The sequence below is a fragment of the Halichoeres trimaculatus genome, unplaced genomic scaffold (genome assembly GCF_033239565.1).
Source record: "Halichoeres trimaculatus isolate MK-OKI-2021-1 unplaced genomic scaffold, fHalTri1.1 fHalTri1_scaffold_1, whole genome shotgun sequence".
Classification (NCBI taxonomy): Eukaryota; Metazoa; Chordata; class Actinopteri; order Labriformes; family Labridae; genus Halichoeres; species Halichoeres trimaculatus.
The window spans coordinates 39885200-39912232 of NW_027437179.1; the positions used below are offsets into that span (position 1 = coordinate 39885200).

The window sequence follows — 27033 nt, forward strand, 5'->3', positions numbered from 1 at the left end:
ATGAGCAAAGTTTTGATAGAAAAGAAAAGAATAGAAAAAACTTTATTTGTCCATAATGTGGAAAATGTCTTAGGCTATACATATGAAAGACATCTGTTACAAACAAGACAATATTAAAAGGCAACACATAAATACTCACTTGTTCCTCTTCACTGTCATATACAGTATTTCATAAACAATGGAAAAAATTATGTGAAGTTGCAAATGTACCTAAATAAATCGAAAATTAAAAGATAATTATAAGCAATGAGTAATAAAAAGTATTTGCTGCCCTCTAAAAACATTCAAGAATCAAAATAACTCGCAACTAAATTTATTTTTAGAAAAACAGCCATATTTGAAATCATTAAATAAAATCTCACAAGTTTTTTTTTTTTTTTCGTTACCCACGATAAACGTTTTGCTGTTAATTTGAATTTATTTCCGTTTTCCGCTGCTTAACTTTCTCCACCTTGACGAGCGAGTTTGATTGGCACGGCACGAACCAATCCCTGACAACTACCGGTAGTAGTCCCGCCTCCTCCTCTGTGATTGGTCGAAACGAGCTAAAGTCCGTTGGACGGATGGATGGAAGCTGGGTGGGGGAAAATAAAGTTTAGACAATGTGACAAAAGAGGGCAGGAGATCAGAAGCGGAAATTTACAGTAGATCAGGTGATGAATGAAGAGCAAAGACAGAGCTGAGGGGAAGTACAGCTAAAGAAAATACTGTTAAGTTAAAAAAAAATAGTTTTAACCAATATTTGCTGCAGTTAAGCTGAGTCCATATGAATCTATAGTACAACTTGAGTAAAAAAGCTTTGTTTTGTGCTGGATGACTCTTAATTTTGTTGTTTTCAGTTGCTGTAGCACATTCATGTTTTATTCGGAGCAATTAACAATATGTTTTTATTTATTTAAACTACACTGTTGGCATTTTTATGCCTTTAACAAAATAAAAATGGTCATGGATAGAGCAGCAAATTAGGAAATAACCCAGGTTTTATTTTCAGGTGAACATCTGGGTAACCACATATTCTAAAATATAAGGGATCATGTTTTTTTTGTCATACCCTAAAAACAGCCCATTTGTTTTCATCCTGATGAGTTTAGCACCACACAGACACTTGAATTTATAAATCAAAATGTTTTAATACGTATAAAAACAACAAGAAAGACGACAGACGCACACACACGCACACACTATCAGGACACAGATGTAACTATACATGTCGGATCCTACAGAGACGGAGGGCGTGATCTCTACTGGGACGCCTCGGCTGCTTCGCTCTTCCTCAGCAGAGGAGAGGAGTTTCCCCGTGATTCTGTGCTCTGGTTTGAAGAGGACAAACAGTCTGCACGTTAAACAGACCGCTCACTCACACAGTCTGTACATGACACCAGGCTCTGTGTCTGTTTGCTTCAGCCCGCTGGTTCTACGCCACGACTGCACGCAGCGGCCATCAGTCCATCCCTCCGATGTCGTGTTGTTTGTACGACTGTGAGACCAGACTCCCTGCAGAGAAACACACACATCATCACATCACAGACGACAGAAATTCACACTGACTAGACAAGCCTTAGATTACAATATCCTTAGACTAAAATAAAACTTTGAATTGATTGAAACCATAAAATTATGAGAAAAAGCAAAGAAAGAAAAACAATATTTAAAGAAATAAAAACATCAAAATAACTTCAAAATCTTTTCCCAAAAAAGAAAGGTTTTATATGTAGCTATATAAATTAATAAATCAGGAAATGTTTGTTGATAATAGTGGAAAAGTAAAAGTTTAAGGTGGAATCTGCATGAAGACTTTAATTCCTCTGATTGGATGTTCACAGTGAGACAAATAAAGACATAAAACAGAAACAAAAGCAGACTTCAACCATCTCTCAGACACATAGAAAAACAGAGAAGACAGGACCTGAGCAGCGCGGCGACAGACACACGTTCATGTCACATGAAAAGCCCAAAAGGAGCGAGGTGGGAGCGGGAGCAGGAGGGTCAGAGGCCAAGCAGGAAGTAGACGTAGACTAGCCAGCTAGCCTGCAGGGAAACAAGCCGCACCGTCCCACCGTTCAGCCACGTCAACACCCATCTGCCAACTACAAACCAACTTCACCGGGGTTCAAAACGACAGCAAATTAGTCAGAGGGAGGATGAAGTTAGTCAGGAAGACACAGTCTGAAGGGGAACTCACTGTTTTTGATTTAAAGGGGACATATCTTGCTTGTTTCTCCTTTTCACTATGCCAGACTAGGATGCCTGTAAAGCATTTCTGCCCTCAGTACAAGTCATTTAGTTCCTTCATTGCCCCACAATAGCGTTCTCAATATCCTCATTTTAGGCCATTCTGAAGATCTCGTTGAAATGCTCCGTTTGGAGAATGACCTCCAGTAACCTCGCAACGTCACAGCCCTTTGTGCTCTGATTGGTCAGTTCTATCAGAGGGGCGGAGGGGGTAGAGCCAGGGGGCAGTTTTTGCTGCATGGCAGTATTTACAAAATCGCCATATTGAATGGAGCAGACTGAGCGAGTTTGCTGTTTGCCAAAACTTCACCGTAAGGCATTGATAGCACTAATAAAATGGCAGAGTGTAGGATACGTCCTTTTGTATTGGACCCCGAGTCAGACGCGGACGGTTCTGCAGCTCAGGAGGAAGAAAATCCACCTGGACACAGATCATCTCAGGACGCTTCAGTGTGGTGAGTCAAAGCGGTACTGTAACATGTATAGTTTATACGTGGAAATATAGGCAGACTTCACCAATAAACTATTTCTATAACAGGGCTCCATCCTGCTCCTTCACTTTTCTCTGTCTGTTTTATCCATCATGCTGAAAGTGTCGTCTAAAGATCGCCTCTACCGTCAGTTCCTCACTATGTTATTACCGCAGCGTTATTGTGGTCCAGGTTCACAGTGCATGTCAGAACAAGCATGCAAATATCACAGTCTCACAAGTATTACCACGTCTGCTAAAACTACAGGGTTTTAACTGCTAATTCACCATGTAAAGCCGAGCTGCTCAGCAGAGCAGAGTCCCTGCATCCAGCACTCAGTCAGTCGGCTCTTGGTGGGTGTATCCCTCGGTGGCGGTTGTGTGACTAACTGACATCACAGAGGAGGAGCTGCTTTATCAGATTACTCCAATAAAAAGAAAGGATCCTCGTGTCATCATGAAGGTCGAAATCTCGCGGCCAGATGTCAATGACCTATTTTCAGAGGCATCAAATCTCGTTCTAGGATATCAGAAAAAATACAATATCACACTTTTTGAAAATTCAGGGGGTGAAAGGTCTTGTTTTAAAATGTATTATATTATATGTAAGTATTAAATCAGGGATCAGCATGATATGTCGCCTTTAATGTCACTTTTCTTATCTAAATTTGTTGAATCTGTGCCAACAGATTTAACATACGCTTTCCCTGGTGTTAAAATTTATTTATTTTTGACATAGTATGACTTAATTCTACCTTAAAATACCTTTTGATTTCCCTTTTATTTCAGCTCCTAGCATGATGGATTTCACTCACTAAAAATGAATTTGTAAGGGACCATTTCCGTCTATATTAGATGCTGAAAGCAGCAGGATTCAGATTTTTGGCCAGCTTAAAAACAAAGCACAATTTGGCTTATGCAACTTATTGCCACAACTCTAAACCAACAATGGAGCTCAATAAATATCTGACCCGTGATTACCAGGCTCTGGACTCACAGGAAGTCAATACATCAATATGAACCTGTGGATATGATTTGGTCAACAACCGTCTTTAAAGTAGAGAATCTACGACTCCAGGATCAGTTTATTATGTCTGACAGAATCCAGGCTCACGTCTAAACTCTCTAGTTTCACCGAACGTTTGCCTCCTTGGTCAAGAAAGTTCAGATTTTCCACTTCAGCAGGTTTTGTTCTCCACATATTTCACATACTTTAAAAACACTTAACAGGAAGCAGATTCTTTGGCCCCAGTTTTAGCAGAAAGAGCTGCAGACAGCTTCAAGTGGAGCTGAGTTTTATCCTTGGGTTACAAAACGACAGAGCAGGTTTTTTTTGTTTGTTGTGAGGCCCCTGTTACAACTCAGGAGGTATAAGTAAAACAATCCAAAGCTGAAGGAGACAATGACTAAAAACTGCAGCAGGTCAGGCAGACATGTTTCATAATGCTTCTTCTGAGGCTAGGGAGCCATGAGGAGACCGTATATCAGCATATACTGCTCCACAGAATCTTCTACGTACCGATATAAACCAGGGTTTGTGTTTATTATAAAGGGATCTCAGAGGAATGCTCTCCTCCTTCTCCTCCTCTTATTTCCTAAAGGAAATGTAAAAACAACATTTTGTTCCCCGTCTTTACGTTCTCCTCAGAGGTCAGATTTGATCCTCTCCTCCAGACTGTGGCTTCCCAGCAGCAGCAGGGTGTGAAGCTGTTGTTGGGTGTAGTTGGGTGGGGTTGAGAGGGGGTGAGAGGGTTGGTGTTGGGTTGAAGCAGTACAGGGAGAGGGATGTCTCTGGTCGTGTTTACACCTCGTATTAAAACACATCCTGGTTTGTCTGATCACAGGCGGACACCTGAGCGTGTAGCTGAGCACACCTGGAAATAAAACAGCCGCTCCACTTACCTTCAGTCATCTGATCTCGTTTTACTCTGTAGGTCCTAAAGAGGCACCTGTTTAAGAGTTATACTATTTCAAGATCACTTTGAACCTCCTCACATACCCCTGTCCCTCTCAAGTTGTTTTTTTACATCTTGAATGCATCAAGAATCAGTGTTACTTTAACTTTGTCATAAAGTTTTAAAGGTGTAATTTTGGTCTCCAGCCCCCGTAAGCACTTTTTTCCTGTAGTTTTGGTGCTACTCTTTCCTGGTTTGGTGAAGAAGGGGCAACAATAAGTGATGAGTCAGGATCAAAGCTGCAGCTTTGTGTACATGACAAGAGCCGATACTTTGTAGTGAATCAGAGGAGTCGACCCCTAACTTTTTTTTTTCTTCTGTTGCTCATCTCTGCAGACTTTTGTTTGACTGACAGCATGGCAGCCATGCAACTAATCACATGTGAGAATACAGGATCATACAATTATGTGATAGCGGGGGGGGGGGTTCAGTTAGGTGTCTTGTCCTGCTCAGTGAGTAAGTCAGCAGACAGCAGTGATGAGCGTTGCGAAAACTCGTCAATATGAGTGACACTTGCAAATGCAGCAGCATCTAAATCGAGGGTCTTCAACCTGTGGATCTGGAGTCTCATGCGGCTCTTTGACTCCTTTGCAATGGCTGCTTTTAGCTCTCAAAATTTTAAAAATTTAAATATTAGGGTGAGAAGCTCAGCTATCCGGGAAGAGCTCGGAGTAGAGCCGCTGCTCCTCCGCGTTGAGAGGAGCCAGATAAGGTGTCCTGGGCATCTGATAAGGATGCCTCCCAGACGCCTCCCTGGTGAGGTGTTCAGGGCACGTCCCACTGGAAGGAGACCCCGGGGCAGACCCAGGACACGCTGGGGAGACTACATCTCTCGGCTGGCCTGGGAACGTCTTGGGATCCCCCGGGAAGAGCTGGATGAAGTGGCTAGGGAGAGGGAAGTCTGGGCTTCCCTGCTTAGGCTGCTGCCCCCGCAACCCTACCCCAGATATATATATATATATATATATATATATATATATATATATATATATATATATATATATATATATATATATATATATATATATATATATATATTTAAATTTCAAATGTTTTGCTAATTTTTGAAATTTCTCAAAATTTTGCATTTTTGATTTTTCTCTGAATTTTTGCCAGAACTTTTTTTTTTTTGTAATTTTTTAAAAACTTCAAGATTGTTTCAAATTTTGGGAATTTTTTTTTAATTTTAGCAAATTCATTGAAAACTAAAAATCCAAGACATCACATTATCAATTTCATGAATTCCAAAATAACTTCCTGTTTATTAATTATTCACTACATTTTAACTTTTTATATGATCTATACACTTAATAGTTTTTATTGTGAAGGTAAAGTAGATTTTGTGGCTCCAGAATGACTTCAGTCCAGGTGAGCTGAGGCAAACTGGCTTTTATCAAAGTAAAGGTTGTAGACCCCTGATCTAGATCATCATTTTTTGTCATACTAAATAAGGAGTCTAAAGAGCAGGCTCCTCTTTGGGAGTTGAGCTAAAAGAACCGTCTCTCTGAAAAGAGCTAAACTTCTCATCACCAGTACAAACGCCTGTAGTCGTGGATCTTTCAGCTCTTGTGGTTTGTCAGTCATAACACAAATCTGTCAAACGTGATTAACTCCTCCACAGCACACTTTAAAGCTTTATTTGCTGTTTTACTTACATCTAAGATTAAAGCTCAAAGGTCACATCTCTCATCTCTGCACCTAACTCCTCCCTGACTTTCTCTGACAACTTGAGGTTTGATTCGTCATTTTTGTCCCGTCATCTCTCTGAGAACGATCAGCTGTCAGGTGTCTGGAGCAACCTGAGCGCCTTTAAAAGACTAAATGAGGTGGTGCAGCGGTGTTAGGTTGAGAAGGAGCGAGCTGTGGATCAGCTGCATGGTCCAGGATAGATTTGCAACCCAGAATGGATAGAAAACTACATTTCCCAAACACCTGTAGTCAAAACGTGATGTGATCCCTCAGCAGACGTTAACACGAGGTGTAAACAGAACCTCTGAGACCGGCCGGGTTGGTGAGGTGTCAGTCAGACTAGCAGGAGCCCCCAGCAGCAGCAGGGCAGGTGGCTGTGGCATGCTTACCTGTGGCCAGGCCCCCCTCTGCTCTCCCCTTCATCCCTCCTCCACCTCCTCCTCCTCCTCCTCCTGGGCCCGAGCTGCCCAGGGCCTCCATGGGGAAGGAGGGCCGCTCGCCCCTGTAGGGCTTGGGCCTGAAGGGGAAGTCTTTGTCTTTACCTTTGGAGCCTTTGGGCCGGCCTGCTGCTTTCTTCTTGGACTTCCCATCACCTTTCACGCCCAGCAGAGGGTGCACCTCTGAGCAGAGAGAGGAGGAAGTCAGGATCAGAGGGCAGATTTTCAAAATAAAACACTACACAATTAAACAAACTCTCAGAGGATAAACCAGGAGTCATCCTGAATGTGTTTACCGTCACTGGGCACCCCCGGCAGCTCCACAGTCGTGGTGCGAGCCTTCTTCTTGGCTGGGCCTCCATCAGACGACGGCTGTCTCTGCTTCTTGTCTCCACCACCAGGAGCATCTTCGGTCCCTGCGGTCTGGACCGAGGCTTCAGGAGGGGGGCCGAAGGGGTTTTCTTCTGGATCCTCGACCTCAGGGGCAATGGGCAGGTACAGCAGGGCCTTGTAGTCCTCAAGCTCCTCATCACTAAGAGACACAAGCAGAGATCAAATGGTTTGATAAAGGATGGATGAAGAGGTACCGATATCTGGGGTTTTTAGAGATCAGCTGTTTGTGCACAGATGAAGCTGTTGTTTCTCACCTGCTGCAAAAAGCGACGATGGGGTCCACAGTAGTGACGTCCACCTCTTCATCCTCGGCAGCGTCGGCTCCTGAAACATGAGCAGGATTTAATCAGAGAGATCGTGGTGTACAAGTGTGTAAAACAGCAGAACAGCAGCTAGTGTTTGTGAGATATGGAGGATGCTGAGTCACAGCAAACACAAAATATAAGAAACAACAAAAATCAAGTCGTTTATCCTCGTTATTGTTAATTTTTCAGGCTTTTTCTGATTTTATTCAGAGTGGACAGGGCGGTGAACAGAGCAGGAAACAAAGAGTGGGGATTGATGTGTGAGAAAGTGTGAATCCAGGATGACCGTGTGAGTCTACACTGTACCAGTGTCACAGGAAAAACTGAGCATAAAAAGAAGAGAGGATGACTTCTGCTGAGGGTTTTTCAGCCTTTTGTTTTATGGAGACGTTTCGTTGAGAGTTTTGTTTCCACTAACAGTTTTTAGTGCACAGTTTATAAAATCCTCAATGTGGTTTTTCTGATCCGATACAGAGCAGTGACTCCTTTTTTCCAAACCTTTTTCCCCCCATTCAGATCAACTTTAAATTTTGTTTAAGTATCTGTGGTCATAGTTTAATTTGCATGTTTCAGAAACAGAAAGTTACTTTTACACAGTTGTGTCTTGTGATCTAAAAACATCAGTTAGCCAAAGTGTGGTGTGATGTGTGTGTGTGTTTTTTGCTACCTGTCTGCTCGGGTTCACTCTTGTCTTCATCCTCGATGTCAAACTCTGATTCTCTCTCTTCATACTCCACATTTTCGTCCAGTTCTTTAAAGTCCGGGGCAAAGGCGCTCCAGTTTTCCTGCGGACACACATCAATCATGCACATTTTAAAAACAGGAAAAATCCCTGTAATGTGGATTTTATTTTACACTCAATAATTAAACGTTTTTTTTGCAGGAATTAAACTCTGATTGTGACTGTTGCAGCTTTCCGGTGCCTTAAAAGCCACGGGAGGCAGTGACAGATCCTGTATTTGTGGGACTAGCTGCTGTTTCCACAAAAGCACCCAGAGTTCAGAGAAGCTGCATTAATTTTTTCTGGTTCAGCTGTGCTTTAAAACTTGCACATATGACTTTTTTTGTGTACACCTGTGCCGAATGTAACTCAAAGCAAACAAAAGTAGGGCTGCAACAATGAGTCAACATAATCAACTCGTCGACTATAAAAAATTAATCAACGTCATTTTCAATAGACCAATCGTCGTATTATTGTTTTTATTGTGGTTGTCACATGGTGAAATCAAATACCAGGGGGTAATACTCATCTGTAACTTCAGTTCACAGCATGAGGTGCTGTGTTATTGGATACTTTTATGGGAAAAGATCACCAAGTTCATACGTGAGGAATATTGATGAGGAAAAATCTCCACTCCCAGAGAGCGCTGTGCGCTGACGGAGGCTCTGCATCTCCGGCTTGGACAGCCTGACAGCTCCTGGAGTTTAGCGTCTGATAACGTGATTTAGAGTCTCCTTCACTCTCTGTTACAGACAGTTTTTCAGGATCTGAGTCACAAACTAGTGTCAAAACTCCTCTAACTTTTGAAAAGAGAGGACATTTATCTGATGGAGCTCTCGCTCTCAAGCTCACACTGCACCGCTAACACTCAGCGGGAGGAGGAGGGGGAGTGCGCATGAGCGAAGTGGAAGTGACGCATGTAATAAAAACGAAACTAAACGCATTGTCATGGAGAGCTGGGAGAGAGTCAGGCGGGATCATACAGAGAGCAAAGCCCCAATAAACAATAAACATTAGAAAACAAGCCCAAAGTCACTAATAAGCGGTCTGTCCAACACTGCGTACAACAACTTCATTTCCCTGTTACCTGTTTCATTCAGGATGAGATTTATTTTTTTATTTGTATTGTACTTTTATTTTTATGTGATCATGAATGAAATAAAGACAAACAAACAAACATGACACAGGGCTGACCAATCAGAGGAGAGAACCTAACTCTGGGTAAATGCAGTGAAAATAAAACACACAGGTTGAATTATAAAGGTCTGCACATTTTAAAGGCCAAATTAGGTTGAAACACAAAATAACTGTGATTAATCGACTAATCAAAAAAACAATTGATAGATTAGTCGACTTTAAAAATAATCGTTAGTTGCAGCCCTAAAAAAAAGCGCGCGGTCAACAAAGATTACAGCGACTCAGCCTTTACTGTCACGTCTACTCACCACTTGATTCTGAGCCCAGATGGACACGACTCCGCTGGAGATGGAGGCAATAATTGGACGGACAGGATGCCACTAAACAGAGATGAAGGGGAGTCAGGTAAACGTTTGTCACTTTTCAAATCATCACAATGTTCAAAGACTGAAAGAACTGGGATCCTTACAGCGACGTCCAGCAGCAGCTCTCCTCTGGTTCCATGAAGGATCTTCACCAGGTTCCCGATGCTCTTCTCCCAGATGTAGAGAGCGTGTTGGCGAGCCGAGCCGGCCACGATGTACTCTCCATCCCCGGAGAAACAGCAGCGCTTCCAGGGAGTCCTGAATGCAGGAAGTAGACAAGGATGAAAGGAAGCTGAGGTCAGAGGAAGAAAGGGACGCATCACTCTTAAACAAAACATCTTCAAGTGTGTGTTTGACCCAAAATTCAGCCAACACTTATAATATTCCTATCAGAAAAAAACAACTCAAATAAAACAGACTAATGCATCTTCTACCTGTTGACCAAGTCCTGGAGCTTCTGCATGGGTTCAGGCTCACCATCTCTGCCACAGGTTAGTATCTCCCTACCGTCGTACACCCTGATGATCCGGTCCGCCGTGTTTATGAGGAAGCAGCTGCAGAAAACAGGAGAAAGAAAGAGTTGAGTTAAAGACAGGAGGAAATGCCTCAGCTTAATCTTTTTGAAGTTAACTCCTTGCTTTTGACGCCTCTCACCTGCCCTTGCGTGCAAATTCGATGGATTTGATGGCTGTGGTGTTGCTGGTGCCAGTTGTTACTCTGAAGGAAGCCACCAGTTCCTGAGTGTTCGTCTTCAACACGAGGATCTGAAACAAAAAGCAGACACAAAGTTAAACAGCAGATTTACTAAACAGCTTTAAAATATAAGTAGAGAAAAACTCTCAAACTTAAGTAACTGAATTCTACTTTCACTTCAAGCTCTGAAGTTTCTGAAGTTCATATTTGCTTTCTAGAAGTGCACTGTGATGAATGAAAGATAAACCATGAGAGCCTGACCTTTCCTTTGGCGTTGCCGGTGTAGATGTACTCCCCTCGCCTGTCAAACGCTGCCACCACATTCAGGTCTGAGTCGTCGTCCACGGGTAAAACGACGTGTTTGGAGTCTGACAGAGTCAAGAGGACGGGAGCAGACTTCATGGGACACACCAGCACCTTGTCCCTAAAAATAGCACAGTTTGTTGTCAGCTCAGAATAGAAAGTCTGTTGATTTCTCTGCAACAGTGGTCAAAACATGCAAAAATAATGTGTGTTACAAATCAAAACACAAGAAACACTCAGGTCACTCACATGTCTCTGGGGTGACACTGAAGTTTCAGGATGGGTGATGGGAAGCGAAACCTCTGGTCACAGTCTCCAGTGAGGACGTCCCACTGTGAGACGATGTTGTCTGTGGAAGCACTCACCAGTTTGTGGCCATCTCGACTCCAGCTGAGGAGAAACACACAGGTGTCTTACATGTTTTTATACATCATTAAACTGCAGTCCTGGTGGAGCACTAAGTACTAAAACATATGAAGATGACAACTGTTGGAAACATGATTTCACACAGTGCATGATGAGTCTCACCATAACGAGCAGACCGGGTGTATGTGTGCGCTGATGATTTTGGCGATGCCCCGTGTGAGAAAGTCCCAGATGACGATACGGCCGTCGTTGCAGCCCACAGCCAGCAGGGTGCCCCAACGGTTGAAGGTGCAGGTGAGAGCCATGCTGATACAATCCAGAGTGCCATCTGCCTCCTGATAACACCACAAACACAAAAAACACAAAAACACTGAGGAGTCTGTATCAGCACTAAAGCAGTCCAGGAGTAGCTCCACAAACATGGCCTGAATCAAAAGATAGTGGTTCAAATGTTTTTTTGTGAATCTCAACAAAGAAACATTTAGCAAAAATTCTTCCAAAGCTCATGTGTAAGTTGAGAGCAGGAACTTACCTCTGGATAGTTCTGCCCGAACGATTCTAGGAGAGAAATAGAAAAAGTTAGTGAATCCTGGTTATATCCTACCAGCACTCAAATTAACAAAAACAAGACTTTTACAGGATCACTTAAAAATTCCTCACAGGACCTTTAAATTGCAGCTGACTCAGAAATAACATGTACATCTTTTCTCAATTTCTAAAAACTCCCAGCCTGATAATACAGACCGTATTACTCCATCATGACCATAGATTATGACACATGCTTTTGTATTTATTTGGGTCTTCTCTCTATAATCTCACAAAGCCCATTCCTTAATAACAGGTGTATTTTGTTAATTACGCCAATGTACTTAAAATTAAGATCAAAGATAGTTTGTATGTTTAAAAAGGAACGGATTATGATTTTTACATATACACATCTTCGAATTCCCAAATAGAAACCGTTATTTCACGTTAAAATGAGACAATATATCGAGGCTAATAAGATATATCAGGCACTACAGGTTAAATATAAATATTTTAAATAAAATTATTCACACACAGTCTTTGAATATTGATAAGAGGTTAATTTTGAAGCTGCTGTGTTTCATTTTCAGTGAAATCTTTAACCAAACTGGAGATATTCATTCCGATAGTAAGCGTTAGATGTTAGCATGCTAGGCTAATACAATGCTAACCATAACAAGAACGCATAAAACAAGGAAAAACGAGGTTTTAAACTGCGGGAGAAAATAGTTTTATAACTCACCGAGCAGCTCTAGATTCATTGCTGGAAGAATTAGGACCCAGATGTCCTTAACGGATTGGTTTCAATGATTATTTCTCTAAACTTCACTCGTTTTCTCTCCAACTGTTAGCAACCGGGGAGACTGGCGCCGAGCCTTCAGGCCGAGGACCCCAAACAATGCGACCCGGAATGTGCCTGAACAGAATGAAAAGCCAGCGATTCATGGAGGATCGTATTATGAATTTATAGACGATTTTACCAATCTTTTTTTTAAGTAAATTCATATTTATGACGTATTACTTGAATTAATTTCTTAATGTAATGGCAATCCGACAATACAAACCAAAGAGTTGTTTACCGCCTGAACATAACGTTTTGTTATTGTTGTTTTGGTCCAGATAGGAACCTCCCTGTAGTTTTTTTATTTTGTGTTTTACTCTGATAATTTTCCCCATATAGAATAACATTTATACATCTTTCACAACATCAAAAAAAAAAAAACTTTTCCTACTATAACCTACTTATTTGTGCACAGTTCCTATCATAACTACAATATAATTTCTGCATATTAATGAAAAAGACCTTTCAGACCAAATCCTCACAGTGAGTAGTGTAATTAACGGTTTAAAAACAGCAACAGATTAAATATTTTTGGCACAAAAATAATTCCCTTTTATCTGTTTGACTTTTACCATCATAGCACTTCTGTTCATGTACATTGACATCTTGTGGCTGTAATGGCACTACCTGCACTGTGTACACAGGTTGTTTTATTGTTCACTTTTTTTACAGTATTTCACAATAATTTCACATTCAAATGTTTACATTTTCAATATTCTTACTTTAATGTTATTCATATTGTCAGAAGCGACGAACAACATTTCAATTTTTCTGCATGTCCTTGAATATCTTGTAATTTAACAATAAAAAACTTTTGAATCTTTGTCCTCAGGTCACATTGGAATTTGCTCAAACATAAAGTTTCTCTCTTGAGCTTTGAAGATAACCTTATCAAAGCTCCTGTACAGTATTACTGAGCAGATTGAAGTCAATACTACTTTTATGTACAGCACTCTGTTTCATCTGTGGTTGTTTTAAAGTGCTTTATAAATTAAGCTGAGCTGAGTTGAGCTGAGAATACTGATGCCTCTGTACAGCCTACAACATTGGTTCTCAAACTTTCTTTAGTGATGTAACCCAAATGAAATGGGTTTTTTTCTGCCAGGTACCCCTGAACAAGCGCAAAGAAATTTTGGTTGGAAAAGAAGACTTAAAACACAGTGCTGTACTGTTAGTGTCTACTGGATTAATATTCAGTTTATGAACTTAAACTTGTATTGGATTCAAACATTGACTGAATAAATGGTGTTAAAGGGATTTTGCTTGGTTGCTACTTTTTGACAAAAAGACATTTTTGAATCTTGCGTACCCCCTGGAGTGCCACTGGCCTACAACATCAAATAAGTATTAGCATCAGTAAAAGTCAAATTAAACATAGTATTCTATTCTTAAAGATTTTGAATATTACCACAAAAGGCAAATATTAACAGGTAAATGTTTGTACCACTTTCAAATTGCAGCTGGTAAATGTTTGGCAACTTTAAATTGCATTTATCCTGCCTAAAATTGGATATCTTAAAGTCTTATTATTTCATAAAGTCAGGGATTTTTTCTTTGAATCATTTGTCCAGATATGGCAAAAAGTTTAAAAACGTTTTAAAGCCAATAACAAAGAGAAGATGCATGAGAAAAGCTGTTGTGAGTAGTTCAGCCTCCCTATGGGGGGTCAGCAGGAGAACCCTCTGTCAGGTTCATCAGGTCATGGTGTTTAGAGATATCTGGAGGGATCCGAATGGATCTTTGAGGTCCTCTGAGATGAATGAAGCTTGCTGCCAACATCACCATGCAGCACATGACCCTTGACTGTTATCTACAGACTATCTTTGTCTTTATGGCTTCAGTCCATATGTTGCTCTATAGAGACCTGAGTGTGAGTCTCCCTTTGAACAATGAAGGTTTATCAGGAGCGTTTACAGTCACAACACAGGACGCTCAGTCCTCAACACCTTCAGTGTTTTTACTGCATATGTCTCATGAAGCAAGATCCGGAGCTGGATCCGGAGCTCGAGACAGATCAAACCCGCCCCCTTCGAATTTCCTCTCTTCAAAATAAAAGCCCGGAATATATCTGCAAAGAAATAATTTAGGTTATTTTGATTTTATGTGAATATAAAAATCTTTTTAAAAAATGGCTTCAAAAATTGAACTAGCCTTTTTTGTTTTTGTTTATTTTTTTTTTTAAATCTCCCTCCTTCATTAGAGGTTAGAATCACTGTTGGAGGCTCATCATCTCCTCTCTTTGGCTTCCTCCTGTGGATGAAATCAATAGTATCCTGCCAGAACTGATTTTACTGTTTGATATAAAAAAAATTGAATTGTTCATTATTTTCATGTACTTTTTACCTCACAAGGCACCCCAACATAATTGTTTCAAATAATATCTAAGAAAAGTGGTTCCAGATAAAAGATGGATGCATCAACATGCTATCACAGAAAAAAAAAGCATGACAAGGTTTTACAAGAGGAATCTCCAAAATCAGAACCAAAACTTCAGAAAAGTGTGCTTCTGGTGTTCAAATATGCATATATGCAATTAATATAAAGAACTATTGTGTTTCATTTAAAAAAATAAATATAAATGACAAAACAGGGAAATAAAAACTTAAAAAAAAAAACGTAATAATCAAAGTTAGAGCACCAATAATGACACATCAGTGCTATGCATCAACAGATCACAGGTTAAAGTCATAAGTGGTAAATATATTTTGGATAAAATTTGACAATATAAAAAAATAAAAATAAAATTAAAAAAAAATTCAGCACTCTCAAAATACATACAGTAAACCTAATTGGTCAAGGAAAAGACAAATATCTCAACACAGTCACACAATTAATTAGCAAAACCTTGGGGTAAAACACAGGATTAAAGGGGCAGAAATGTAGATAATAGTCAAAATAGTCCGATAATGCAGAAGAAAGATACGATAAAGCAATAAAAGTATTTGTATATAACAAATAAAATAGTAGAAACATCTGACAAGCCTACAAAAATAAAGATTAGAATTTACTCTTATTCAACCATATTTGGTGGGAAATTGTAATGTTACAGTGTCTTAAATAAAAAATCAAAACAATAAAAAATAAGAAATTGAATGAATTTTTTTTTTTAAAAAAAAGGTAATAAGCAAAAAAAAAATGAATGGATAAAAACAGTAATTAGAGTTAGAATTCTCACTGCTGAAAGAGTTATCTAATGAAAAATGCAAGTGTAATCAATATTTCTTATAACTTTAACAATGAAATGTGCAACTTTTTTCTTAATAATGTTTAAAATTACAGAGTATTTTATAACCTTGTTATAATTATTTTCATCATGTCTTTTTAGTATTTTTTTATTCCTACTGATCTATTTCTTTTGGCACTCATCATCCCAGAAGAAATCCACCTCAGCACTTTAAAGAGTTTTACTTTGAAGGTCCCAAGCGGAAGTTTAGTGCGTTCCTATGTGTGCATTAAGCCTGCCTGTGTGTGCGTGTTCGTGTACGTGTGTGTGTGTGTGGCGGTTCAGGGCGCCACGTCGGCAGAAGCAGCAGGCAGAAAAGAGAGGTGCGTAGCTGAGGCTGTAAGTGTGTGAGGGCAGAAGTTGGAGAGCAGCAGATTAAAGCGATAAAGACACGGAGAGAGGAGAGACGGAGACTGCTGCAGGTTTTACACACACTCACAGACAGAGACGGTGAAGTTTGAAAGCTGAGTTTAGTCCTGAGGCTGAAACAAGAAGCTGCTCCTGTCTCAAGTTTCTCTGCTGCCAGGTGTGTTTGTGGGAGAAACACTGGGAACAATGGTGAAGGTAAGGAGCAAGCAGCATCCTTATTAACACAGAAATGTGGATCAAAAACTGCATCTAAGTGGTGATTTTCCAACTGTTTCCATGTCATTTAGATGCATAAACAACTTAAAGGGATGATGCTGGATGTTAATCTGATAACACTCAATTTTTGCACTTTCATCCCTGAATATGTAACTTCTTCTTCTCCTTATTTAGAAAAAATGTTATTTTTCTGTCCTGTTGCATCAAACTGAGGCTTCACATGTTCCTGCAAATGTAACTCAAACTCACACAGCATTGCACAATCCTCATTGTTTACACATCTTATTAGGTTTTAACTGCATCAACTTGTAACAAAATTTTAAATACCATGCAAGACTGACTTCTACCCAGGGTTACAGGCCCTGTTTGAGGGTCACAGCGAGAAAAAAAAAAGCAGGGGGTGGAGTGATTGTTCTCCAAAGATGATTCATATTATAGGAAATTGCGTTTCTATTTTTGCAGCAGGAATGTGAAAACTGCACCAAATTAAAGCCCATGTTATTCTAAAAGCATGTAATCATGGTGGAGTTGCAGCTAATTGGTTGAAGTGAGGGGGAGGGGGCTTTTAATTTGAAAGGTCAGAAGTTAAAGAGGTTGAGACAACAGACATCTGTCAGCATACTCGCCACCTGTTTAACACCTCTTATTCTTTCACCATCAGGTATTTAACACAGACAAAGACGAGGGATAACTCAGCCTCCATGTTTTTCAGTAAAGTTACAGCAAACCTGCCTCTAAAAGTAAACACAGGGGCCCTGAGTTCAGGAATATAGGTCATCTTTACGTGGCAAGTGTGTCAGATAATTACATGTTTTCACAGCGTCGGCAAAGCTGATGACACAGCAACTCATATCTGTAAGTTATGTAAGATAACAGGGTTTAAAAATGGGTTTATTTAGTTTGTTTTTAGGGCAAATAAAACTGAGCAACAGGTAAAAAAAGAGAGGTATTTAAGAAAGTTTAAAGTTGAAAACCCTTAATTTAAGAAATGTCTGATTTTAAAGCTCCTGTGAGAAATTTTTATGGTTGTGAAACAGCTTAAAAATAAAATTGATTTTTCTTTATGACTTATTTAAACAAAAAATAACTCTTTAACTAAAAGACTGTTTATTTCTGTATCATTATTATAAACGTTTGAATCCACTGGTGGGGGTAGGTGCAAGGAGAAGTTGCCTTTTTAACATTTCTTTACCACAGAGACTTGTAATGAGTAATATGTTTGACTTTAGAAAGGAGGATGGATGATAATTTTTGTTTGAAAAAAGCTACTAGCTAAGAGATTAGAGGTGCAGCTTTGTCCATAGGGGGCGCCAGAATCAATACAAATTAAGAGTTTCTCAGAGGAGCTTTAAGGCAAGAACAATGAAATAACATATTACTTACTTTCTGTGATGTCACCAAATGGCAATCCCCATCTAAAAATATGAAGCATATGTTGAGATGCTAAAAGCCAGAAACCACATACACACCAAGCTAGGAAAGCTTATTTTTTATTATGATTACAGTTGTTCCCATATAAGGTGTTAAGGAAATTACAGGAATTTTGACACTTGATGAAGAAGACTCAAGAGACTCAGATGGCTTAAGTTGAAATAGTTTATATCTCTTGATTAAGGAGAAAATGGCACAGTACACATTAGCCCAGTGTAATGCAGAGTCAATTCTAACAGACCAGTCCGTGTGCTCAGTATTTATCATTCCTAAGATTTGGGATTGCTATGTCTAGCTATAAACCAAAGGGATCAACTTATCTTGGGATCTCAGAGTGTGAAACAGTGTTTAAGGAAACAGGCACACGTGTGAATGGGATCCAGCCCAGACTAGAAGAGGCTATAAGCTAGTGCTGCACGATTTGGGGAAAAGGTGCGATTGGCGATTAGGTGGACAATATTGCGATTGCAGTTGTGCTTGCAATTTAATAAAAAAAAAGTTGTGTCAAGAGTCTACAGACTTGCTTGGTTATCATGGAGAAAAATCAAGAAAAAAGCAGAGATGGATTACTGAGGATTTTAATTGTGTAATAATTCTCAAAATATCCAAACTTACTGTATACAAACAACAATGTACAGCACAACAGTACTGTTTTGTTTCTATTCAAAGTAGCACATTTATGCCACTTTTGCTTTGCATGTTTTGAAAATTACATCTTTTTGCTGTGTCATTCAACCGGTAACCAAAATACCAAATAACAGAGGTAGAGTTTCTTTTCGCCTTGAGCGCCTCACTTGAAATAATTAAATAATTGCACAATCGCACCTCTTTTGCGATTACGTAATTGCATGTGCTGACATTGCGATTGCGATTGCGATTGCGATTGCGATTGCGATTGCGATTGCGATTGCGATTGCGATTGCGATTGTGATAATAGTGCAGGACTACTATAAGCCCACCTAGCATTTCCAAAATGGTGCAGCCGACGACAGGCTTCAAAACTCTATATTAGAAACAAATGTGTGACATCATAGACACTGGGTAAAAATAATATACAGTCTATGGATGTTACCCAATGGTTTCCAGAGACACTGGAGGCCCAATCCACCCAGACTTAGGCAGAAACAGAGCTGAGAGATGCATCAACAAATTTAGTCTGGAATTTTCCATAGCCATGACTAATGAAATGCATTGTGATTAGCTGAAATACTCATGTAGGAAGTGGAAAATTTGATTTTGATTTCTTTTTACGAGCAGCTTTTTGTCAGTTAGATAGATCATAAGCCTCCAGACAAACAGTTGTAACATATCAACTTGTATATAAACTCAGCTTGGCTTTATATTAAATTGATGTCTCACTTATACCTATTATATCGCCCCTATTCAATGTTGCTACGGTGGCCAATACACATAAATGAAAGGACATAAGATGAAAATCAATACACTTCTAAATTTTGAAACGGCATTTATTGCGTTTGTAAGTGTGTTTCAATTCATACTTGGAGCCGTGTCGAAGACAAATTTCTGTTTTTACTGCAGAAGAGACAAAGTTTCATCCATCTATCTAGCTGGATAGCTATGAGCACATGTGCGATGTTGAGAAAAGAAACTGAAACTTAAGTATCAATCTCATCGCCCAAGTATTGATCAATACTGATCACAACATCGATATATCAATAATTAAGATTGATTGGTACGCCACTACTCATAATAACAATAATGAATGGATCAAAGAGCCGCATGTGGCTTGCAAGCCGTAGGTTGGCCACCCCTGAAATAGACACTTAACATGGCACCTAATGGGAATTTCTTGGCTTTTGGAGTCCAAGTGGTCACTCGAGGTACTGCAATGTTTTTGCACTTCCATATTAGCTTTATTATCAGCAGCTTGGGTTTTGTCTGATGTCCCAACTTTTGGCTTGAGGGAGTTGGGCATTAAAATAGGTCAGTTGGGGACACTCTGAAGGTTTTGGTCTCATTTTTGTGGAGCTGGCATGTTGTCCATCTTAGTGGTAAATATACAAATACAGAACTTCGCAGACTTGACTATTGGAGATTTGGGTTTTGTTTGACTGCATGTGCACCTTAGTGTGGCTCTATCTCTGAGCGCAGACTTTCCTCTGGAGATCAGGTCTCGGTGAGAGTTATGAGAGCACACAGGTGAGATGAGGTTGTTTTCATCCAGGTACAAGTCTGGGCGGTTTGTGCATACCTTTAAGAAATTTAGCACTTCAACAGGTCGGGAAGTTGAGCCTGTTCTTATTATAGGCCGCTCCTAATGCCGTGCAATTTTGGCTGAAACAAACACAAACCTGACCCGTTTACCTGATTAGAGCTTCTGAGGTGAAACTTTGACCTCAGAAATACTCGTCGTGGACCAGCAGAGCGACCTGAAGAGATGCCAAAAGGACAAAATCTGTTCAGCTGAGGCCTGATGTGTAGTTTAAAGTTTTGAGTCCAGCCTTAATTTCTCATAATGAGACTCAGATATTTAACCTTTTTCCAAATAATTCTTGTCAAAATCATGAGTTTTAATCTGGAGCTGATGAAAGAAGCAGAGCCAAGTTTCTGTATTTGACAGTTGATCAAGTTATCCTACAAACCTCAAAGTTTAAGGTTGAAAATATTCACTCAAAGTTTGGGTTTTTCTGTCTTTCTCCAGAATGTGAACAGCGTTAACGCAGAGCCCCAGCCAGGGACCAGCCTGGCCACGGACGAAGCTGAACCGGCCCCCGTGGAGCCCACAGAGGGTAAGCAGAGCGCTCCCCAGGCTGCGGCTAAACACTGAAACATCAGCGGGGGAATATGCTGCAATCTGCGCTCACATGTTGCCTGCTGCTATTTCAGAAACGGTCGGTTTGTCGGGGGAATGTGTGTTTGTGCAACAGCTCAAACGTGCTATTTGTGTCCTCGCACGGAGACGCTCCGCAGCCGTTTAATCCCGCCCCGCTGTTCACTGTAAACATCACTTATGTTATTGGATGAAGCATGAATCTGTTTTTAGCAAACCTGTCAGCTGTGATGAGCGTTTTCTCACCTGGTGAGGCGGTGAGATCACACCATCAGGATCATTATTAAAGCTCAAGCTGAAAGATACACACATTGTTGTGTTATCTTACCAATAACACCCTGAAACATCACCTGGATCACCTGAAAAGAAGAGAGTGATCTGGTGAAATGTTTAAACATCAGTAAATAAGTTGACAAAAAAGTCACGCCAACTAGTAAACACTATCAGAGGCGTGTCCGGACTTTATTGGGGTGGGATGGCCCAGTGGTGTTGACTTATGCAAGAGTGGCATGAAGTGTTTTTGCACATGAGCTAATAAAAAGCTTTCCCTGTGAAACCAAGTGTCAAAGACCCATTGTAGAAAGCTGTTTTTTTTCAGCTAGTATTTCACTGTGTTATGCCAATTCACCCAAAAGAGGGCGCTATAATCTAACCAGGACGCAGCTGGAAATATTTGGTCAAATTAAATGTAGTAAACCATGAACTGAGGGGATACCATTTCAAGCATTGTTAAGCCCCGTTTCTACCAAGTGGTCCAGTACGGATCAGTACAGTTTGGTACGGGTTGGATTGGTTAGGGCTGATCCAGTTTGTGTTGCCACTGTCAACCGTGTCCCTCTTGGTAGATGGTGTGTAAGTCAGATGCCGATGGCTGCGTGAGCTACGTGATAGTGTGACGGTGCAATGCGACACAGTGGACCCCGCTAATAAATCCAAAAAAGAAGAAAAATGCGACCATGGAGCACTGTTACTTGACACCATTTGCCAAACAAAGAGAAAAGCCACATTTCCACCAATCAGACCGGTTTGGTTTGTCTCGGTATGGCGCGCATTTTGTGGCGTTTCCACTGACTTATCTTGGGACAGATCCCTAAAAACCGAGACGAGCCGTCCCACTTTTTGGGACCCTTTCGTATGGGTGCCAGACTGAACCGATCCGCTCTCTGAAGGTGGAGCTACAACACTGCAAACCGTTGATTGGTCAAAAGAATCGTCACGTACCCCGACAGCGGCTGCATTTCTCCTGGCGGCACACAGACTTCTCTGAAACGAAGCTTGATTGTTCTTTGTATCAAAGAGCTACATGTCAATCACAGAGAGGACGAAATTCTGCATGTCTTCATCTATACTCTTTGTTTACTGTGTCGTGTTTTTCTTCTTCGTTGGATTTATTAGCGGGGTAAACTGTGTCACACTGCTATGGCGTCACGCTATTGCTGGCTTTCGGCATTCAGCTTACACACCGCCTACCACGAGACGGCACAGTTTGCTGTGGAAACACAAACGAGATCAGGCTTAACTGTACCAAACAGTGCCAAACTGTACTGAACCAAATCGGACTGCTTGGTGGAAATGTGGCTGAAGTTATCGCCAAGAAGTTGGCTGGAAATTTAAACATGGTGGAGTTGTGTGTTCTTTATTACCGCTGTCACACAGGACGTAACGATTTTTTCGACCAATCAACAGACTGCTGTGTTTTCTAGCTCCACCTTTTAGGGTCAGAACTGTTCAGCCCTGTTTCAACAAAGCGGTTCAGTTTGGTTCATCTCAGTTTGGCACACATTTTGTGGCGTTTTCACTAGGACTGAGACGATACACTTTTCTCCTTTTACGATTTTTTTTGGTTACCGATCCAATTTAAATTGTGATTCTTCAATATTTCCAATTTTTCCGATATTTAGTTTGCTTTTTTAACACCAGTCCATGTGAAAAAAGGTGAATGATAAAGATGATGGTGTCTACAGATTATACCTGGAGCTGTGTTTTTCCCGAAAAACTCACATCACATGTGAGTCAGATTTTAGGATTTGTTCTGGGGATCCAACATCTCGACTTTTTTTCCTACCCAGCTCATTAACAAAAACTAAAATGAAGGATTTAAATTTGGAAATAAAAAGTTTTTGAACAAAAAAATATTGCAATATGTCAATACGTGGATGTTTTTCACCCACCCCTAGTTTCCACTGACTAATCCAGGGACAGATCCTCAAATAACTGAGACGAGCCGTCCCAGTTTTCGGGACCCTTTCGTTAGCGTGGAAGACTAAATCGATTCGACCCCAGAAGGTGGAGCTAGAAACACTGCAGTCCATTGATTGGTCGAAAGAATAGTCACTTCCCATGCGACAGCGGCTGCTGTATTCACAGTCTTCTCTGAAACAAAGCTATTCATGCTAGTCACGCTAGTATGTAACTGATGCAGCTATCGACACCTGGCTTACACACCGCCTACCAAGAAAGAATACGGTTGGCTGTGGAAACTCAAAAAGGATCAGGCTTAACCGATCCAACCCATACCAAACTGTACTGATCTGTCCCGGACCACTTGGTGAAAACGGGGGTTTATATCTGGCACCCCAACAGAAGAGTACCAAAAAGTGGGACGGTACGGGGCGGTAATTCAGAGACCATTCTGGTTTTAGTCAAAGGAAACGCCAAAAATGCGTGCCGTACTGAAATGAACCAAACTGAAACGGTTGGTGGGAACGGGGCTTTTGAAAGATAGTTTCAAAGTTAAAGAGCTCAACATGGTAAACATTAGGTTTTTAGCATGTTAGTGTTAGCATTTAACACAAAGCAGCTCTTTACAGCCTCACAGAGCTGCTAGTGTTTGCTGTGGACTTCCTTCATTACTGTGAACACACACACACACACACACACACACACACACACAGACAAACACTCTGCAGTTCATGTTGAATCAGTCTGTCCTCCTGCAGGAAACACTCACTGTACCAAAGAGTGTATTAACCACCCGCTGGAGACGCACACAGAACAAACACACCTCTTATTTTCTATCCTCGTGGAGGATCTGAAGAGACAAAAACAAAGAGGGGTCAGAAAGTTTAGGGAGATGAACAAACCTCTGCTAAAGTGGGTCATTTCAGGGGAAGTTTGAGAACAGGAAATACCAGAAACCAAAGTGATACCCTTTAAGCTCTGTGAGAGGTACGACAAAACTAGAGTTTTCCTTCAATTTAATGTTTCAATGATTCTGTTCATCACTTTAGGAGCTCTATTTGACAGTCACAACATACCAGTGCTAAGTGTGTTACCTTAAAGTTTGTAGACATCTGTCGGAGTGTGCCCCACTTTCTTATTCATGTTTCCTGTCTCTCTTCTGTCGATCTGTTGCGTTACGGCCAAAATAGTAAAGAAGTACAAAATAATCCCAAATTTCTTCTCCTCTCTTGAAAAAATACAACTTTTCTTTGAGCCGTCTAAAGATCCCATATCCTGCTCCTTTTCTGCAGTTTAATCTGGATCATTAATGTCTTCATGAAATGGTAGTAACATGTTTTGGTCCAAAAAGCCAATAAATCAAGCACAGCAGCATTGTTCCCAGGCTCTCATAGCCCCTCTGTTCAGAACGCTCTGATTTAGTGGGCGTGGCCTTCATATGTAAATGAGCCACCGCTGATACCGCCCCGCTCTTCAGCGTCACTGAGAGCGGCACCACGAGCTCCGAGTGCACAATGTTTAGAAAACAGTGAAGCTCGTTTACCGTAACATTACAGGCTAAAAAAAACAGGCTAACCGCAGCTAAAGCTAGCATCCTGAAGCTAACACAGAGACAGGGGGGACACTGAGGAAAAGCTCTTCCATCTGCTCCACAGCACACAGCATTTAAAATACTCACATTTCCAGGGTCCCAGGTTTGTTGGAGGATGGTTGGTAATGCGCCTGGATTCAGGACCAGTCTATTGGCTAGCCCTCTGTTGGACTGTCCAAAGTTGGAAAAGCAGTCGGCCGTGAAGTGACTAGCACACACATGCACAGTTTTACTGAGTGTAGCTGGAACATTTCCTGATAAATGAACTCTAGACACTTAGTCTGTCTTCTTCAGAGATGGGAAGCTTGAGCATGGAACTATGTGGCTGTTAACAGCCAAAAACAGAGCAGTGATGGCTGCTGAAGCAGCAGCAGGGAGAGGGGTGGGCGAGGAGGGGGTTTGGGGGTATCCGCTCCAGTGGACCAATCGGGTCAGACTTGCTCCTGATTGGTCAAAAAAGAGGAATCACTGACGTCGGCAAATCCCTAAAATCCAAACAGCTCGTTTTAGGTCAGGATTTTACATTCACAAGCTCTACTAAGTACAGGTTTGGTCATTAAATATCACATTTTCTGGGCTGGGAGGAAAGACAAAGACCCACAAATTTCACTGAAAGACTTAATAAAGTGGTTTTTGCTTAATATGGGACCTTTAAAATTAAGTTTGGAAGTTATTATTTTGTGTTTTACAACCAGCCAACCTTACTCCGAGATCCTTTCTGTGCTTCAGTTTGGTATTGTCAGGGCTTTTTTGTGTTATCCTGTTGATATGTCTTTTGAGTGAAGTTAAGTTTGTATTGTTCAAAAGTTTTACGCCAATATTTTCACTTTGACTTCAAATTAATATCGGCTCCAAACATCGGTTATCGGCCTCCTTGCCTACTAATAATCGGTATCAGTATCAGCCCCAAAAAATCCATATCAGTCAATCTCTACTACCAACCTCTAGAAAGCAAAGAAACAACACAGATAATTAATTGTACTTATTCAAAAATAGCTTCGGAGAAACCCTGCATCATCCACATCTGTTATTATGCCTGACGACACAAAAATTATTACCCATAATTACCCAAATAATTAAAAAAAGGATGGGTTAAAAAAAATATGACGTCATCAACTGAAGTATTAAGAAAAATTGTGCAAAAATGTAAACTTTAACATGAGACCTAATGGGGATTTCTCGATTTCTGAGCAAGTCTCTAGTGGACGCTTGTGGTACTGCAGTTTTATGTGCTCAACTTGTCCATAATAGAAACCGAATATTGTGTCACTTCCTGTTTGTTTCGTCTGTATTTCAGAGCCGGGTAAAGACCACGAGGCGCCACCTCCTGGCATGATGTGGCGGGTGACCGGCGGCCTCTTCAACGTCACCAAGGGGGTCGTGGGCGCCGCTGTGGGTGGAGTGGCCTGGGTTGGCGGCAAAAGCCTGGAGATCACCAAATCTGCTGTGACCACGGTGCCCTCGATGGGGGTGGGGCTCGTGAAGGGAGGAGTGTCTGCCGTGGCCGGCGGCGTCTCCACGGTGGGGTCAACGGTAGCCAGCAAAGTCCCGTTTACAGCCAAGAGGAAAGACAAGGCTGAGTAAAGGCGAAGAGGAGGATGATGGTAAAGACGATGGTTTGGATGATGATGATGATGATGATGATGATGGACTTGCCCCGCCCTGAGCCACCAGAAAGAGACTGCCAGCTGTCAATCAACCTCCACAGTGCCTTCTGATTCATGCAGAGATCTGCACGTTGATGCTTCGACGCTTCACTCACTGAAAATCCTTCACAGAAACTTTCAGTCACTTCCACGTTTCATTACAAAGTTCCTCGTCGTTCTTGGAGTTCCTGGAAGTGAATCTCTGGCTTCAGGCACGTTACGCAGACTGGAATCCACTTCAGGACTCTGTGGACCACTTTATGAATATTTTATCTGTTTACAATCCAGACTGAGGCCGCTCCAGTCCTGGTTTTCCTCCTCACTCTTTACAAACTACATGTTGGTGAAACGTTTCTGAATAAAGATGCTGGTTTTTAATCTCGTATTGAAGTTCTGTTAAAGTCTATGTAACGAGAAAAGTGTTTGTTGTTAAAAAATCAAAGATTTCAGCGCTGGAAACAGAGGATCAGACACACACTTCAGTCTACGTCTGACCTCCTTTCATCCCTGGGAAGAGCCCGAGGCGGAGTTTCTACCCCGCAGCCTCGGAGCTGCGTGTACGAACACTTCTCTGAAACTGAAGACTGAAAACGCAATCACAAGTTCAGCAAACCCTGGGCTCAGGCCTTTGACAGAAACTGTTGTTTCAATCTCAAGTTTTCAGTGTGTGTGAAATGTTAAAATGCTGCATTTGACCGAGGTTTCAGAAAGAGAAAAGAGCCCGTTGTTGTCTGAACTGATCCTGAGGAAAATGTCGGAGTGTGCCTTTAAATCAAAGGTGAACGCTGAGCTGTGGAGGAGGCAACGTTTGGATGCAATACCAGCATTTCAATGCAACATTTGGAGAGTGGGAGCTGTTGCTGTTTGGACTAAACTATGTGAATGTTTTGTTTGTGTTTTATTATTTTCAGTATATCAATAAAGTAGTTTGAAAAGTTAAAGTCAGTTTTCTCCTCATTAAAGAGCTGGAATCAACTTTTTAATCAATGCACAACAGTTTCCGTCCTCTTCTCTCTGCTTGTTTTGCTCGTCGCAGCATTCCTGGGTGTGTTTTCTCCTGGAGTTGGATGAGAAGACTTCACTCTCATGAAGCGTAAATAAGCTGCAGATGGTAAGCTAACTTAGTGCATGAATGCTACTTTGTGTTTCTGCTG

General features: G+C 41.0%; 2 protein-coding genes across 3 annotated transcripts; one reads left to right on the forward strand and one right to left on the reverse strand.

The window, feature by feature from the left end:
• Positions 1 to 1138: 1138 nt before the first annotated feature.
• rbbp5 (retinoblastoma binding protein 5) lies at positions 1139 to 12515 on the reverse strand. 2 transcript variants are annotated; one of them, XM_074680497.1, is made up of 14 exons: positions 12333 to 12515; positions 11598 to 11623; positions 11228 to 11400; positions 10949 to 11089; positions 10658 to 10820; positions 10358 to 10467; positions 10138 to 10257; positions 9808 to 9961; positions 9647 to 9718; positions 8148 to 8265; positions 7430 to 7499; positions 7079 to 7314; positions 6735 to 6965; positions 1139 to 1494 (listed from the first exon to the last, which is right to left on the reverse strand). In XM_074680497.1, the coding sequence occupies exons 1-14, from the start codon at positions 12349 to 12351 to the stop codon at positions 1442 to 1444; spliced, it is 1686 nt and encodes a 561-aa protein (XP_074536598.1). In that variant the 5' UTR covers positions 12352 to 12515; the 3' UTR covers positions 1139 to 1441. The 2 variants fall into 2 exon arrangements, with proteins under 2 accessions (XP_074536598.1, XP_074536603.1); XM_074680502.1 differs by having other exon boundaries at positions 1141 to 1494; positions 6888 to 6965.
• Positions 12516 to 15869: 3354 nt separating this feature from the next.
• LOC141792353 (transmembrane protein 263) lies at positions 15870 to 26772 on the forward strand. The gene is made up of 3 exons (XM_074673199.1): positions 15870 to 16218; positions 20333 to 20420; positions 25531 to 26772. Exons 1-3 carry the CDS (start codon positions 16210 to 16212, stop codon positions 25815 to 25817), a joined length of 384 nt encoding a protein of 127 aa, XP_074529300.1. The 5' UTR covers positions 15870 to 16209; the 3' UTR covers positions 25818 to 26772.
• Positions 26773 to 27033: the final 261 nt, after the last annotated feature.